Raw genomic sequence first — 15,060 nt, forward strand, 5'->3', positions numbered from 1 at the left:
TTCATTAATTAAACTAATTTCTCCATGAATGACAGTGTTTGGGCTTATGTGGGCAGTGAAATACCTACAGATAGGGTTTTAAAACCCTCTCTGCCATTGGATTGTCAGTCCCCCTCAAACTAAAATTTTCTTGAAGGTAATTAGCCAGCTATGCTCCACACTCTATGCTTTCTGTAGTTCATTTTGCTTTGTTTTGTTTTAAATTGACTAGAGAGTCAGAAACCAGGATTACCAGACTCTGAGAGACTAGAAATAATCTCATCATCCACTCCCCAACACACACACACAGACACATGCACACACCCCTTGTTTTCAGAAATACGAACCTCACATAGTTGGTTCTCTTTTCAGAGTATCCTATGCAACACGACCTTTCCTAGTTATGATGCACTTTTCTTACCACACATGTAAGTAAAAGCTTACTTTAGTTTAACTTGATATTTAGAGAGGAAGATGCCAGTTGGGAAGAAGCCTGTCAGTTTGTCGAGCCTGCCCATGACAGGTGGGGTGCGGAGGAGCTTCTCTGGTGACGAAGAGTTGACTCCTCCTCCATATCGAACCCTTCCAGCACAGACAGCCCCGGAGGCCTTCCCACCTCCCCGCACTAGCCGAGAGTTCAGTCCCAGCCTCAAAACAGGTAATTAGTCACATCAGCACCTCAGGTACTGCAGAGGGTTAAAGTCTGGGTTAGGGTGGTGGGAGACAAAAGCATGGTCTGGCATGACAGATGCTGACTCATTAAATTTTTCTTTTTATTTCAACTAAAAAATTCATTTTCACTAGTCTTTGGTAGTCACTTCACTAAAACAAATAATCAGGGAAGGATTTTTATTTTGTTACAGGCCACTTTTGAGCTTCAGGTTCTGGTAAAGCTATAATTTCAGTTTATGGAATTGTGAGACAACTTGTACTATTTCATGGTTTCGTTAAAATGGTTGAACATTTTGTATTGCAAAATTCTACGTGACTTGACCTGAGGGAGAAATATGCCATAAGGGAGCGATCTGATTAATCAGATCCAAAAATGAGGCTTTGTTCATAGCATTCCATAGCATCTCATTCAGTAGACAGGATGTGTTTTATATTCCTGTGTAATTTTGGTTCTGGTAGTAACATTTACCACAATCTTGGTTGAGTAACAGGGATTTGGAAATACAATACCTGTATAATTTTGGTATTGAATTTGAGTGAAATTTATTTCTATAATTTCCTGTTTATATATGTACAGTGATTAAGTAAATGACATTTAATTTGAGTTGAGTTGGTTAGGCTAAGCTGGTAGGGTGTAAGGAAGACTGCCCTTTGTAATTGCTCAGAACAAACATGTTACCATAGAATGACAGAGGCATCACTTGCATATGATGAATCTTAGACGTGAGTACAGTTCAACTAGCTCCAAAGCCAAAGCTGTACCTGCCTTAGCATATATTCTGCCATATCCTAACTATTGCTTTTAAACTAAATTTTGTATCTAATTTGCATTTTTTAAAATGCCTTTTGTATGTTGGAAACCATGATGTACCTAGCTCTGTTTTCTTCTCATTCCTCTGTTTGCTAATATTTTTGCACCTGAAGTTGTCATCAGCCTTTTTTTTTTCCATTTTAAAATGTGTTCTTTAGCTTTTGCCTTCTTAAACAGTGTATTAGGTGATCTTGATCCTTCTCAGTCTGTTCACTCTCGTATCTTTATATCTAGAGAAAATTACTATAACTCTTGTATAAGAAATGGATTAGGACTGCAAATCCAAGTTTATCTGCTCCTCAGTGGAAATACCTTGAAATATCTAAAGAGCATTTCAACTTCTTTTCTTGTCTTTTTAACTTTTTTCTTTCTGTACTTATGATATGAAAGTCTTCTGTAACCTGAGTGATTAACTATAGATATTGTGAGTTCTGAATATGTTTGAATTTTTATTGCATTTTAGATGTATTTTCTTTAAGCATTAGACTGATTTTGAAGGCATGTGTCACATTTTGTGAGAGAACTTGACTTTTAGGATTGGCGAAACCCAGAAACTTGGAGTTCATGAACCCACAAAGCCCTGCTAAGTGACTTCCCTTTCCACTATGGTCTATCATGTGTTTCTGAGCTAGGGGCACATCTTGTGGGACTTAGTGTGATTTTACTCTGGTGAAACTACGAATGGACTACATTGCATTGTTAACTATCTGAAAGCTACAGTTTGTTTAGCTATTGAGAGAATTTATTATTTATGGACTTCTAACTAGGGACATGTGATCTCTGTTAGCTTATCTCCTGAAATGTTAGTGATCAGAGTCAGCAAAGTAACTTCCTTTTAAAAACAGAGCCAAGAAAATGCGTTTGTGTAGAAAGTGACATCAGCCATGGGATCTTATTTTATTTCATCCATCATTCATTGAGAATAAGGCCTGTAAAGGAGAAATGATTAGCTTGAAGATACCAGACAGGCTTTAAGTTCCATGAAAACACTGAGACTTTGCATTAAAACATTCCACATCTGAGTGAATGGTTTCACCTTTATCTTGAGTTACTTTTTTTTAAGAACATTGTTTCCATATTTTAACATGAGTAGAAGCATAATCCAGAACTTTGTTGTTAATAATACATGCAAATAGTTTCAGAATGTGCTTTAGAATCTCAATTTACTTTTCTTGCATTTAAAAAGAACAGAAAACATCTGTTTGAATGGAACATGTTTGGTCTTAAAGCACAGTAATTCTTTTCTCATTCATTTAGCCATCTGATCATCATATAACAAGATATTGTTTTATAGTCAACCTTTTATTGTGGGTACTGCACCTTTAATGAAATTTGGGGTTTTTTTCCTTTTCCATGTGTTTTATTTTCATGGTATGTTCAAATGCCCTCAACAATTAATGCATGTTGGTTTGATTTGAAGGATAACTGTTATATGTTTGATATCTTCCATGAAAGCATTTTTATCATATTAAGTAATTTTTTTTAAGGATTTTTTAAAGAAAGCAAGCACAGTCGTGTTTGCTTTTACCTTTCAACAGTCTGATTGGTATGTGTTTTGCTATTATTATAGGCATAATGTATTTGCTTTTCTGTCTTTGGGCTATTAAATTTTTTAACACCATTACCAAAACAAGTACCAAAGTAAAACAAAATGAATTAGTATATCTCAAAAGATTATTCTTTAAATTATTAAATAAGATGTCAAAGACCATTATTTTTGAAACTAATCTTTTGTAACTAAAATAAAGACCCGAACTATTTTTCTATCACCATTTGACTTTAAAAGTATGGCCATTTTTAATATTGTTCCACATGGTGTTATTGTTTCATAAAAACTTAGTTGCCTTACTACTTATCTGAATACTCTTTGAGTCCTAATTCTTCTCATAAATTGACATTGTTCCCCTGATTCCCCCTGTATAAGCAGTTCCCAATTTACATTCCATATATATCTTCATCCTCTCACTCCAACCTTTATGAAAAGAGCCATGGAAAAAGAAACAAAAAATCTTCACCTTTCCTTTGGCGCCATTGCCTGCAGGAAGCAGACAGGTGGGAGTCACTCGCTGTGCTGACAGAGGCCTCAGGCTACATCTGTTCCCACTGCTACTGGCCCTTCAAGAATGCTAGTCTCCTGTTACCAAGTCTCCCTTCTTTTCATGGTTTTATATGTCATCTCCTGTTTTAGAATATCCAGTCAAATTTAAAAGAACCACAGGGCAGAGGTAAAGGAAGGAAAAGCCCAGTTTGTGACCTCTGACCTAGCAGATCTGTGCTGAAGAAATTGAAGAAGAAAGTTAGCATTACTCACCATGGGATTAGATTCCAGTGAGAATATAAGCATAAAAGGTCACCTGTTCTTTAAATTATTTGAAACTTTACCAGCTCAATTTTGGTTAAACAGTAACTTTAAAAAACTGGAATACAGCTCTGAGAGGTTGGCATTACTAAGGCTAGTGTTTAACACCTGGCTGAGATCATTTTCATTTAAAAAGTAGGAAAGTAATTGTTTTGAAGGGAGGAGTTCTATAGGAAGTAGCTACAGGGAAAGGATTTAGGGCAGTCTGAAGTTACTGGCTAATTGTGTTGAGGTAACTTAAGAGATATTTATAAAAAGAGGAAAATTTCAAAATTAAACAGCCTAAACTTTTACCTAAGAGCAGTGCTGGGACCAGCAAAGAAAACATTCCTGTTCTCTTCTTGCTTGTCCATGCATTGGAAAGAGCCCTCCTGTCACTAAAAATTCTGACTAGCATGACTTCAGTAGCTACCAAGAAACCTAAACCCCATTGAAAATACTGGAAACTGAAAAACAGTTGTCCATAAAAATAAAGACCTATTGGAACATGACCTGTTCATAAATTGAGGACTGTCTGTACTGTTGTTTTCATTAAAAAAGAAGTCTTCAGATAAGAACTCAGACAAGCAGTGCTACTGTTAAGTGATCCCATTGGTAATGTTAGCTGTTTGTTTTGTTTTCTTTTTTGGCCACACCACGTGGCTTGCAGGATCTTAGTTCCCTGACCAGGGATTGAACCCATGCCCTCGGTGGTGAAAGCTCAGTCCTAACCACTGGACTACCAGGGAGTGCCCAATGTTTTTTATACCCAGCATTTTCACATTGCTCATGTCAATCAAATTTTATTTTACCTAAAATGATTACTTAAGTTTTTCTTGATTTTAGTTTTAATACAGGTGTTTTTAATATCAGATTTATTTTTATTTTTATAAATATATAAATTATATATTTGCATTATGTTTATGTTATAGATCATATATTTTGTTATTTATAATACTATTTTAATATCAGATATATCTTTTTTCTGAAGGGAGTCTTTTTAAATAAAGGTTGCCCTTGGAGATAATAACATATAAAGTAATATTTATTGTATTACTTATTATAGTTCAGAACTATCCAAGAAATACATTGTTTATATAGACATTGACATAAAAGTTAATACTTAATCATCAGAAAAATTCTAATCATTCTAGTCAAACTAGTTATCACTATTACCTTCAACATTTCATTGACAGTGTCCATTTGTGCAGTGTCCAATTTGCAGTATTGTTTCTTTTCGGAACTTAACTATGGTACACTTTGAAAATTAAAATTAAATGCTTTTCCTTCAAGGAGGGGTTAGTTTTAAGAGTTATTGAAGACATGAAGTCTTATAACTGTAAAGCTGGTGGAACATGAAGATTAACAGTAATCTGAATATTCCAGAAAGACTTAATAACATTTTGTACATTTATTTATCTCTTTCTTGCAGTGACTACATTGCAGTTGAAGGAGGAGTTGATAGATGGAGAGGATTATAATTTCCTCCAAGGAGCATCTGATCAGGAGAGCAATGGCTCTGCCAACTTCTATATCAAACAAGAGCCCTGAGGTTGCTCAGAAACTGAGGGTGGGAGGGAAAGAATTTTACATAGGACTGATTTATAATCAATACAGCTGTACAGCGGGGCTCTTCTACTGGGACATTTTGCTAAACATAGAAAATTTCAGTTCCAGATTTTTCAAGTGGGTAGGAAAACTATTTTAGCCGTGGGAGAAATTTTTTCAATTTATAAAGATGGACAATTTTTGTGTTGTATTTGAAGCTTTTGAAAGAATTTTGTAATATTTTCCAAGTTTGGATTTATGTGCATTGTTAACAAGAACTGAAATTCTAACTTTTTTGGTAAGATTAAAGTTTAGGTAGCAGGATTGAAGGAAATGATTTAAGAAGGATATAGTTGTAAATGCAAATGAACTGTCATTACAAATGAACCTTTTTGGTACCTGTTGGGAGATTTTGGGATTTTGGAAGTTAGGCCAGTCACATCTCCAGCTTCCTCTGCTGCAGAATATGCAACTGAACACCACCCCCCCACCCCATCCCCCATGGAGATCATGGAAGGGGTAATTAATTAATTCTGCTTGTTGGCATTTTATTGCAGCCCATTTTAAATATTTGTACAGAAATGTTTTCCATTCTGTGAAAAATTTATTTGGAGTTCTGTATGAAACTGGAAGAACTCTGGATACTTTTATATGTTCTCTTTTAATTAAAAAATGAGTAAAATTATCCTAACACTAAAGTGTTAAACTGGAATGGTTGACAAGATACACAAGATCTTAGTCTACATGTTGAGGGGTTGGAGAAAATGCAGTATTCTCCTAAATTTATTTTCCTTACTAAAAAATACCCCACAAAAGGGATTCTCAACAGTTCTCTGCCATTTCTCTCCATCTGTGAGATAATAGTTGGTATAACCACACCCCAAAACACATGTTCTGTATTACCAGGAGAATCAAATTAGCAGTTGTTTAAAGCCAAGTTAAGTTTAGATTTCAGAATCATTCCAGCTCTGCTTTTAACTATCCTGGATTTGTTAGAAAACTAATTTGAAAGAGAATTTAATTTTCTTAAAATTCCATATATATATATATATATATTAGTATGAATTGTCTTTAACTGTATTCAGAATTAATTTTAACAGTAATAACTGATTTGGACCATTTTGAACATTCCCTATTTTAAAATTAACATGGCTTCCTTTAAAAAAAGGATATAAGGGTAAATTGGTGAAAGGTTTGCTCTCTGCATTTTTCTGACTTTCTGAGTTGTGACTGAATGAGAGAGCTTTAGCATTTACCAGTGAGGTTCATAAACTAAATTCTCAGGAATTAATTGCATCTGTTCTAGAAGGGCTTCTGGGTCTTATCCTGGCCTCTTCAGAGTGGTAATATTGACCATCTCCTCTGGAATATAGGTAGGGCTAATTAGAAATTAATCAAAATGATTAACCTCTACAGTCCTTCAGCCTATGGAATGCTTTAAAAAAATGTTAATGGAAAGCCCCAGGAGACCATTTTAGGTAAGATTTTTTTGTTTGAATTTTAAAATGCATAGAACATTAAAAACCAGCAATTTATTTTCTAAAATATTGCTCTACTTTTGGGAATAATAGCATTGGTAATATGCACAGGTTTACCTCATTCTATGCAAGAGGGGTTAATATCATAAGGTTTTGTAGTTGCTACTGGAAGTAAAATTTGTTACTTTATAGTGTAAGAATGTATGGAATCGCATGTCAACATTTCTTAATATTGACTCTTTAGGGGCATAAATGCAGATCATATCAACGCCAAGTTGATTCTCATGTGTCAAATATATGTGAACTAAGCTGTTAAATTACTGGATATTTATCTTAAACATTACTGAGAGGGACCTACTGTAAATGTGACATCCTCACACTTCCCAAATCTTTAACTTTAAAGAATCTTCCCATAAACTTAAAGCCTGGAAGACTTCCAAAGCAAGGGTTACAACAATCTTTATTCTCAGGCTCAGTGAATTAAACCCAGGGCTCCGATTCCACGATACAGGCATAAGAAGCCCGTTGTATCGTGTGCTGTAACGGTACCCTGGGCTTAGGGACTCTATGGGGAGCTGAATAAACCAGGAGGGATTTGATTTGGAGCCTGGTAATTACTTCTGTGAAATGCTCATATGTAGCCAGGTTTTATACGCTTCCAATTCTACAGCAAAGCCAGGCTCTGAGTGTTTTCAAATTTCCCACCTATTTATGAAGTGTTTCTTGTCTTAATCCCATGACCAACATAAACGTTGGTAAGGACTTCCTACCGGATAAACGCAACCTGAAGCCCTCTTCATTGTTCAGACTCTAACTCCTACTGCCAATGAACAGAAAATGAGTTGATGCAGAGGAGATTTATGTCTTAGCCACAACGCCAAGTGTACAACTCAGTAGCCCCATTCTCTTCTACGGTTCAGATGTACTGCTGACCTTGGGTTTGTTTTTGTTTCTTTCCTGTTAGGATTATTTGGGGATTTTTAGTAGTTTAAACTCTTTAACCTTTTCCTTGCTGTGTATGAGGAAAGCTAAAGCTGTTATCAACTTATTCTACGGATACTAACACGGGTTTTCAGTGTTTGTTTGTTTTTATTATTATTAATTTTGTGTGATGTGAATACCCTCTCCCATCAATATTTGTATTATGGTGCTATACATTTGGTAATGATCCTTTATTATTGGGAAGGGATTTTAAAAATACTGTGATGAAACTGGGTTTCTTCCTTTGATTTTCATATTTTAAATAAAGCCACAGTCATTTATACAAAAGAAAAGCATCTGTCCCTGGGCAAATCTTTTGAGGACAGAAGTCAAAGTAAACTGCATAAGGTTTTTACATCATTTCTGTATGTATTTGATATATAGATCAATATCTGTACAAATTTAATCTTTTATTTTCTTGGTAACGTGATCATTGAGAAAGTGTTTGAAACTTTCTCATAAAGTGTATATAATGGCGTGAAAAAGTCCTTTGGAGAAATTTATGTTCCTTTCATTTTTACCAAATTGCAAATTTTCAGCATGGATGTGAAAAGCATTAAAATTATAACTTTGTGTACAAGATAAAAATAATTCACTAAATTTGCCCTTTTTTACACAAAATAAAACGTTGAAGTTAAGTTGTATATGAGCAGTTTTTTAATATGCTTTGGTATTTGAGGGATTTCCTTTATTCAAAATATTGAGTGCCTTCTTTTTTACTTTTTTTTTTTTTTTTTTTTTGGCCGCGCCATGCGGGATCCTAGTTCCCCAGCCAGGGATTGAACCTGCACCCTCTGCAATGGAAGCTCAGAGGGGAAGTCCCTTGAGTGTCTTCTATAAGCAATCAAAGGTCCCTGGGAAAGTCAGGTCAGTTCCTCCCTCACAGAACCTGTACTCTCATAAGGTAAGCCAGCATGAGTAAGATTTTACTGCTGGCTGACATGGCTGACGTGGGAGGAAGAGAATATGGGTGGACATAGTTGCATTTGAGCCAGGATTTCCCTTGGACAGAATAGGCAAAAACCACAGGGTGGGTGAGTATGAAGCACTTGTAGGGAGATTAATCACTTTAGTCAGAACAGGGTGTTTCAGGGTTGGCATGCTTGCTAGGGGGCTTTTTTTTTTCCAGCTCTATTAACCTCAGCAAGTTCATAGGATGTAAATAAATTATCCCAGCTTGCTCTTGCCTTTTACATTGAGGGAACGCAGAGACACCCTCCTTTACCAACTGACTCTGAAAAATTATCCAACTTTTACTGAAGCAGTTTGTAGAGAATTTTATGGATGTTAGATAGTAATGACATGGATTGGGTATCTAGCAGTTAATCTCATCACACTTTAGAAGGATATAACACATTCTAAGAAAAACAGAACCTAATTTCTGCCCTGCTTCCTACCTTAAATGGCTTGAACAGTTGCCAGAGCAAATTGGAAGTCCCAGGTTGGCCTGAATTATTATCCCCTGAGCTGCTTCAATAAACCATCACATGCCTCTTGGGAAACTAGTTTCCTAATGTGCTTTATGCCCATAATGTTTTAAGAGGAACAAATAAATGTTTCCCCCAAACAAGTAACTTTAGCAATGTGTTGTTTATCCAGCCTTGTGAGACAGGGAGAACAGCAACTATTTCCTTTCTACAGACTCTAACTGAGGCTAGATTAACAACCCTTTTTGGCCTGTTAAGAATTCCAAGCCTCACAAGGAGGAGGCCAAAATAGGGCAAGTAATGCATTGTAAATAATGCATTTACTGTATGTTCAAAATACAGTTTTATAATTTCATTTTATAAATGCGTCAATGCAACAAAATTAACCTTAAAAACAGGCAATATGGGTTTTGTAACCACTTACTACTTGTAGCCCAGGAAATAGGCATGATAAATACCTCATCCCAAGACAGGGAATGAGAAGTTAGGTAGGATTATTTGTGCACCAGCTATGGGTCAGGCACTATAACTACCTTACACGCATTATTTCATTTACTCCTGCATTGCCATGGTATCGTCCTCACCTTACAGGCATCCTTAGGTTTCCATTTCCTCATACGTAACGTCCCCAATTTGCAGTCAACAACAGTATAAATCGGGACAACTTGACTAGTCTGTTTCACTCTACCAAGTTTCAACAAATTTTTTGTACAGAAATGTGCATTTCTACATCAGCTAAAGTGGTTGGGATCTTTATTATGTTCATGATTTCCTTATTAGTTTCCTCAGACGTGCAACCAGTGCCACACTTCTCCTCTTCAGCGTCGCTGCTTCCCTCCTAGAGTCTGGAAGTATACCAGGTGCTAAAAAGCATTAGTTTCCATAACAAGCGAAATAAATTTGTTCTGGATAACACTGCAATAGCCAGGGAACCAAGTCACTTCTTCCAGCTTAGTAACTAGTAATCACGGTAGGCTGCACCCAGTTTTCAAAGGTTTTATTTGTAAATATGCTTTAGGAAAGAAACATCCATCCTACTGCTTCCAAGTCAGTGGAATGAAGAGCTGTGCTTAGAGACACATCAAGCGGTGCCAGAGGGCACTGATGCTCCGTCCACCTCTTATTCATATATCCAGTCAAAAGCACAAGACTTGTACTCAACCAATTCTTCGGGCTTAAACCACAGGCTGATTTCTTTCTCAGCACTTTTTACTGAATCACTGCCATGAATGATGTTCCTAAGAAGGAGAACAATTACTAGTTACCACATTTTAAAGTGCAAAAGTCTGTTTAATGGGTAAAACAAAGGACAGCCACTGAAGAACTTCTCAGCCAACTGCTCCTTGAAGCAGCCAACTACCCCAAAGTATTTCCTCTTAAAAGCAGCTATAAAAGTACTTAATCCAAAAGCATCCCTTGGTTCAACTTTATTATGCTTCTAAGGTTTCAAAGCAGGGCTTGTACCCAGCTGCCATGCCACAAAACATTCCTTCTCAAATTCTGAAAAATACAGGAATATCCAGACCAAAACCCAAACTAGCGGTGACATTCATTATCAATGGCCATTTCTGCTGTATTTTCTTACGACACTAATTTGCAAAGCCCAACCAAAACATTTATGCTTGTTGACAATCCCTTTATTCCATTTGAATCTCATAACTGTGAAATTTTTGTAGAGATTTTCTATGAGTAAGGGAATCAAAAAAGGCTGAAAGTGACACACCCTTGGACACAGCGCCACAAAGGGCAGAGTCAAGGCTGAAACCTTCTTTGCCCCATTCTCCGCACTTTCTGCTGTCACAAAGGACCTACCACAGGCAGCTCCCTTGTGCCAATGTCTTGACTAAAATTTTAAGTAGCCTAGAGAAATAGCTATCTACAAAAGTTCATCCAATGATTATCACCACCTGATTTAAATGTTCAAATCTTTCTAAAATTGGAATATGCCAAAAATGTTTGCTTTAAACCTAAGTTAAGTGGCTTTGAGGAAAAGTCGTTAGTGCCCCTTGGAATTTACCTGCCAACTTGAATGCAGAAGTCGCCACGAATGGTGCCTGGCTTAGAATCCGCTGGGTTGGTCTCCCCAAGCATCACTCGCCCTGTCTTCACTACATTCAGGCCCTCCCAGACCTTGACAGTAGGGAAAAGGAATTGCATCAGTTCTGCCATTCAGGATCATTAAACATTTACTCCTACCTAACAGCACACATCAATCAGACCTATCAGTGACATGATTATCAGCCAACCCCTGTAGCAGTAGGGACTGATATAAAATACTCCATATTACATCCCAAGTGCATTGCTAGGATACAGAGAAAAAGTCTGCCCAACTTGGGGACCTCCCACTCTGGCTGAGACAGAGATTAAGACTGAAAAATCCTTATGCAGCCACAAACTCTAAAAATTAATGTAAAGAAAGTGACCAGCCTGGAACAGGATCAGTGGGAAGGGCATCACAGAGGCATCTAACAGGCATCAGTGCGCCTGTTAGAACAAGACATGGCACACTGACATCAAAAGGAGAAAGTGCATTCCATGCAAAAGCAGAAAGAAGAAAAGGTCACCCTCAGGGAACAGGAAGTAGGTCTTCTTTCCCAACAGTTTTATTGACTCCCTGTTATACCCGCTACCTCTATTCATTTCATTTCCAACTGGACATTAATGCCACAGGAAGAAATAGACCACTTCATTTCTAGCACGGGATTACAGAGGACTTAGTTTCTAAGGTCTGATTCTCGCTTCCTTTTTCCTCCCAAGTTCCCAGTTGCTCTGTAAACTAACTCCAGCAGGCTGCATTTGTAAAATAAGGAATTTGGGAGTATCTGGGGAAGATGTCTGAAAAGGGACATGAAGACATTGAGCAAACCCAGTTACCTATCAGCCATTATTTTCCTTGGTCCCCCCCTCCACAAGCACTTACCATAGCCACAACCGGCCCTGAGTTCATGTACTTCACCAGCCCCGTGAAGAATGGGCGGTCTTTCAGGTCTATGTAGTGCTGCTTCAGGAGTTCCTCAGAGGCCTGGCATTGAAGAGGAGGTACCAGTTTGGAAGCAAACTAGAAAGGCTCAAATATGGTTCTATCCCATCCTCAGAACCACCCCCCGGCCCCCAGTAATATGATAGGTTCTCTAAAAGTCTGGTTATGTGATTTTAGCTCGTATTCATGAGGTGTGTATTTAAAAAAAAAAAAAAAACCCATCCAAACCATAAAACTGATGCTGTCTTAGCAGAAAGACTGTTCTGATCATGAAGACACCCTCGTGTCAATGACCTTACAGATGTTATAATCCTTAAAAGTAGGTGGTTCGGGAGTTAAAAAGTGTTGGCTGCAATCAAAGGAAATATGCTAAACAGAGGTCATATCAAACTCTCTGGCCCATTCACAATACCCTTTTAAACATTTCAGACGTTAACTGAAAAAGATCTCTTCACTGACAAGCTTTGTATACATTTCAGTTCTTAATACCTAAGGTCCAGAGCTACCCCAAATTTAATGTGGAAAATAAAGTTACTGCCCTATGCCAAAGAGCCTGCAGAAGAAGGGACGCCACACCTAAGACCGCAATCATCTCAGAGTTGGATGCTGAAGCACAAAAGGATTCCAGCCTTCATCCTGTGCCTGGCTGGACCCGCGTGGGCCCGGGGCGCAGGCCTCCTCCACTCCCTGCTGCCCCCCTGCGGCCCACTGCCCGTCGCAGCACGGGAGGAAGGAGCCCCGGAGCCTGAGTCACGTTACCTCCGCTTAACCTTCCAAGGGCGCCGGTCCCCTCGGGCCTTGGGGAAGGGTCAGCCCGTGCCCTACCCCACCCCACCCCCGGGAGGGGGAGGCTCACAGCAAAGGGGTTCTCGTGGGGCCGAACACAGCCAAGGGAGGCTCCGACTCGTAAGACACGCGGATCGGCGCTGCGGGGAAGGAAAACCACCCGCGACCGCGCCGCCGCGCGGGGAGGGGAGCGGGGCGCGTCACCTGAAGAAACTTCATGGCCACAAGGCGGAATCCCTTCTGCTCGAAGCGCTTGATGATCTCGCCCACCAAGCCGCGCTGCACGCCGTCGGGCTTGACGGCGATGAAGGTGCGCTCCGCGTGGGCCATGGTCCTGCGGGCGGCAGGTGCGGTCAGGGCCCCGCGGCGGCGCCCACGCAGGCCGCGAGGGGGCCGGGACCCCGGCCCGGAGGCCACGTGGCGGCCGCCCCCGCCCGCCGTTACCGCAGGGACACGTGGGCTCCCGGACGCCGCAGCCTGGCCCGCGGCGGGCCGCCGCCCCTCACTGATCCCCGGGTGCCCGCGGAGGGCACGCGGCAGGGGTCCCGGGGGAGCGCGGGGCCTGCGAGACCGAGGGGGCGCCTGCGGCGCGAGCAGGGAGGGGCCCGAGGGCGGGAAGGGAACGGGCCCGCCGCCTTACCGGTAAGCTGGCGAGCGGAGACTGCGATGCGGGCCGGAGCCGGGGCCGGAGCCGGAGCCGGAGCCGGAGCCGAAAAGCCGAGCGCCGAGCGACCACCGCGGCAGGAAACCCGCGGAGGAGGGGCCCACGGCGGACACACCCCGGATGGCCCGCCGCCCAACCCGCGAGGCCGGACGCGGACAACGACTCTGTCCACGCCCCGGGTTTGCAGAATAAGCCGAGAGGACTCCAGAGGCAGGAAGTGATTTCTCCCCCACCTGGACGTGCCACAAGTAGAACTGCGCGTGTCCAATCCAATTCCTCTCTTCAGTACCTCCTAGCACGCGCGCACGCGCGCAAGCAAACCTCTCCTGATCTTGTCAGTACCCGCGCCAGTACCATCTGCTTTCCGCATCCACCGAGCACCCAGAGCTGCTTTCTCTCCTGTCTAGCACAAGTCCTTTTCCTACCCATGAAGTCCAGTTTCCCCCTCCCTCCCCTCTGCTTGAGCCCTGCTTCAAGCCCTCCACCTCCCTCATCCGAACTGGGAACTGGCGGCCTCCCAATGCGCCTCAACCTCACTTCTCCCTGCAAGGAGCCTCCCTGTGCACCCTCCTCAAACACCATCTGACCCTCTGCCTCGCTTTGATGACTTGCTCTGCCTGGTGGATGGCATCCAAAGCAAAATACCCCATTCCCTGCTCCCTCCTGCCTGCCCTCCCACCCACCTTCCCAGCCCAATTCAGCCGCCCTGTTCCCACCTGAGAGGATGATTATGCCCCAGCACTACTGTGTGGCCAGGTTATCCAGTTTAGCCTGAGACACACCCTTGACAAGATTCTAGATTCTCATAGAAATTAGGCCTGACATACATTCGCAGGCAATCCCTGCCTCCTCTCTGCCTGGCAAACCACTAGCCACCCTTTGGTGGTGCCCAGCTTCCCTGGAGCAGCCAGCAAGCCCCTCCTCTCAGTAAGTGTGCTGACTGCCACCCCCACCCCTCCGGCAGTGCTTACAGCCTGAGATGGTCAGAGCCCCTGTGTCTCTCTCATTAGGGCAGTGAGCTGACCACGGGAATCGTGTGCTATCACCCTAGTGGTCCTGGCACTGCACTGATAACCTGTGTTAGATGACATGACAGTCCAGGCCTCTATTACACCTTGCTAGTGTCCCTAACTTCTAGTTGCAGAGCATCAAACCACAGTACACTAGAAGTCTTCATTCCAAAGCAGGTGTTACGGAGTCCAAGCTCCTTCTGCTCGCCACACAACAGGCCAATGAATCGAAGACGAGGTGTTGAGGCAAGGAATACGACTTTATTTGGAAAGCCGGCAAACCGTGAAGATGGTAGACTAGTGTCTCCTAAAACACCATCTTATTGGGCTCTGGATGCCAGTTTGTTTTATACAATCAGAGATGGAGGGGCTGGGAAGTAAAGTAA

At 41.1% G+C, this 15,060-nt stretch overlaps 2 protein-coding genes across 17 annotated transcripts in view; one reads left to right on the forward strand and one right to left on the reverse strand.

The window, feature by feature from the left end:
- MBTD1 (mbt domain containing 1) overlaps positions 1 to 8,458 on the forward strand; it is a 66,905-nt gene extending 58,447 nt beyond the window's left edge. For all 16 annotated transcript variants that reach the window (XM_057715487.1, XM_057715500.1, XM_057715495.1 and 13 more), the window contains one exon: positions 5,233 to 8,458. In XM_057715487.1, the coding sequence (XP_057571470.1) occupies positions 5,233 to 5,351 (119 nt within the window). In that variant the 3' untranslated portion in view covers positions 5,352 to 8,458. The remainder of the gene's footprint in view (positions 1 to 5,232) is intronic.
- A 1,758-nt stretch (positions 8,459 to 10,216) lies between these two features.
- Positions 10,217 to 13,917, reverse strand: NME2 (NME/NM23 nucleoside diphosphate kinase 2). Its single transcript, XM_057715505.1, has 5 exons — positions 13,641 to 13,917; positions 13,205 to 13,334; positions 12,155 to 12,256; positions 11,252 to 11,364; positions 10,217 to 10,472 (listed from the first exon to the last, which is right to left on the reverse strand). The coding sequence occupies exons 2-5, from the start codon at positions 13,328 to 13,330 to the stop codon at positions 10,355 to 10,357; spliced, it is 459 nt and encodes a 152-aa protein (XP_057571488.1). The 5' UTR covers positions 13,331 to 13,334; positions 13,641 to 13,917; the 3' UTR covers positions 10,217 to 10,354.
- Between the last annotated feature and the right edge of the window lie 1,143 nt (positions 13,918 to 15,060).

Source organism: Hippopotamus amphibius, chromosome 17 (assembly GCF_030028045.1).
Source record: "Hippopotamus amphibius kiboko isolate mHipAmp2 chromosome 17, mHipAmp2.hap2, whole genome shotgun sequence".
In the NCBI taxonomy this organism is placed as follows: Eukaryota; Metazoa; Chordata; class Mammalia; order Artiodactyla; family Hippopotamidae; genus Hippopotamus; species Hippopotamus amphibius.

Coding starts and splice junctions, on each gene's coding strand:
- NME2 (XM_057715505.1), bottom strand. CDS start 13,330: ATGGCCCACGCGGAGCGCACCTTCATCGCCGTCAAGCCCGACGGCGTG. Junction 11,365..12,154: donor CAGGGCCGGTTGTGGCTATG/GTAAGTGCTTGT, acceptor CCTACTGTCAAG/GTCTGGGAGGGCCTGAATGT. Junction 10,473..11,251: donor TTCTGCATTCAAGTTGGCAG/GTAAATTCCAAG, acceptor TCTCCTTCTTAG/GAACATCATTCATGGCAGTG.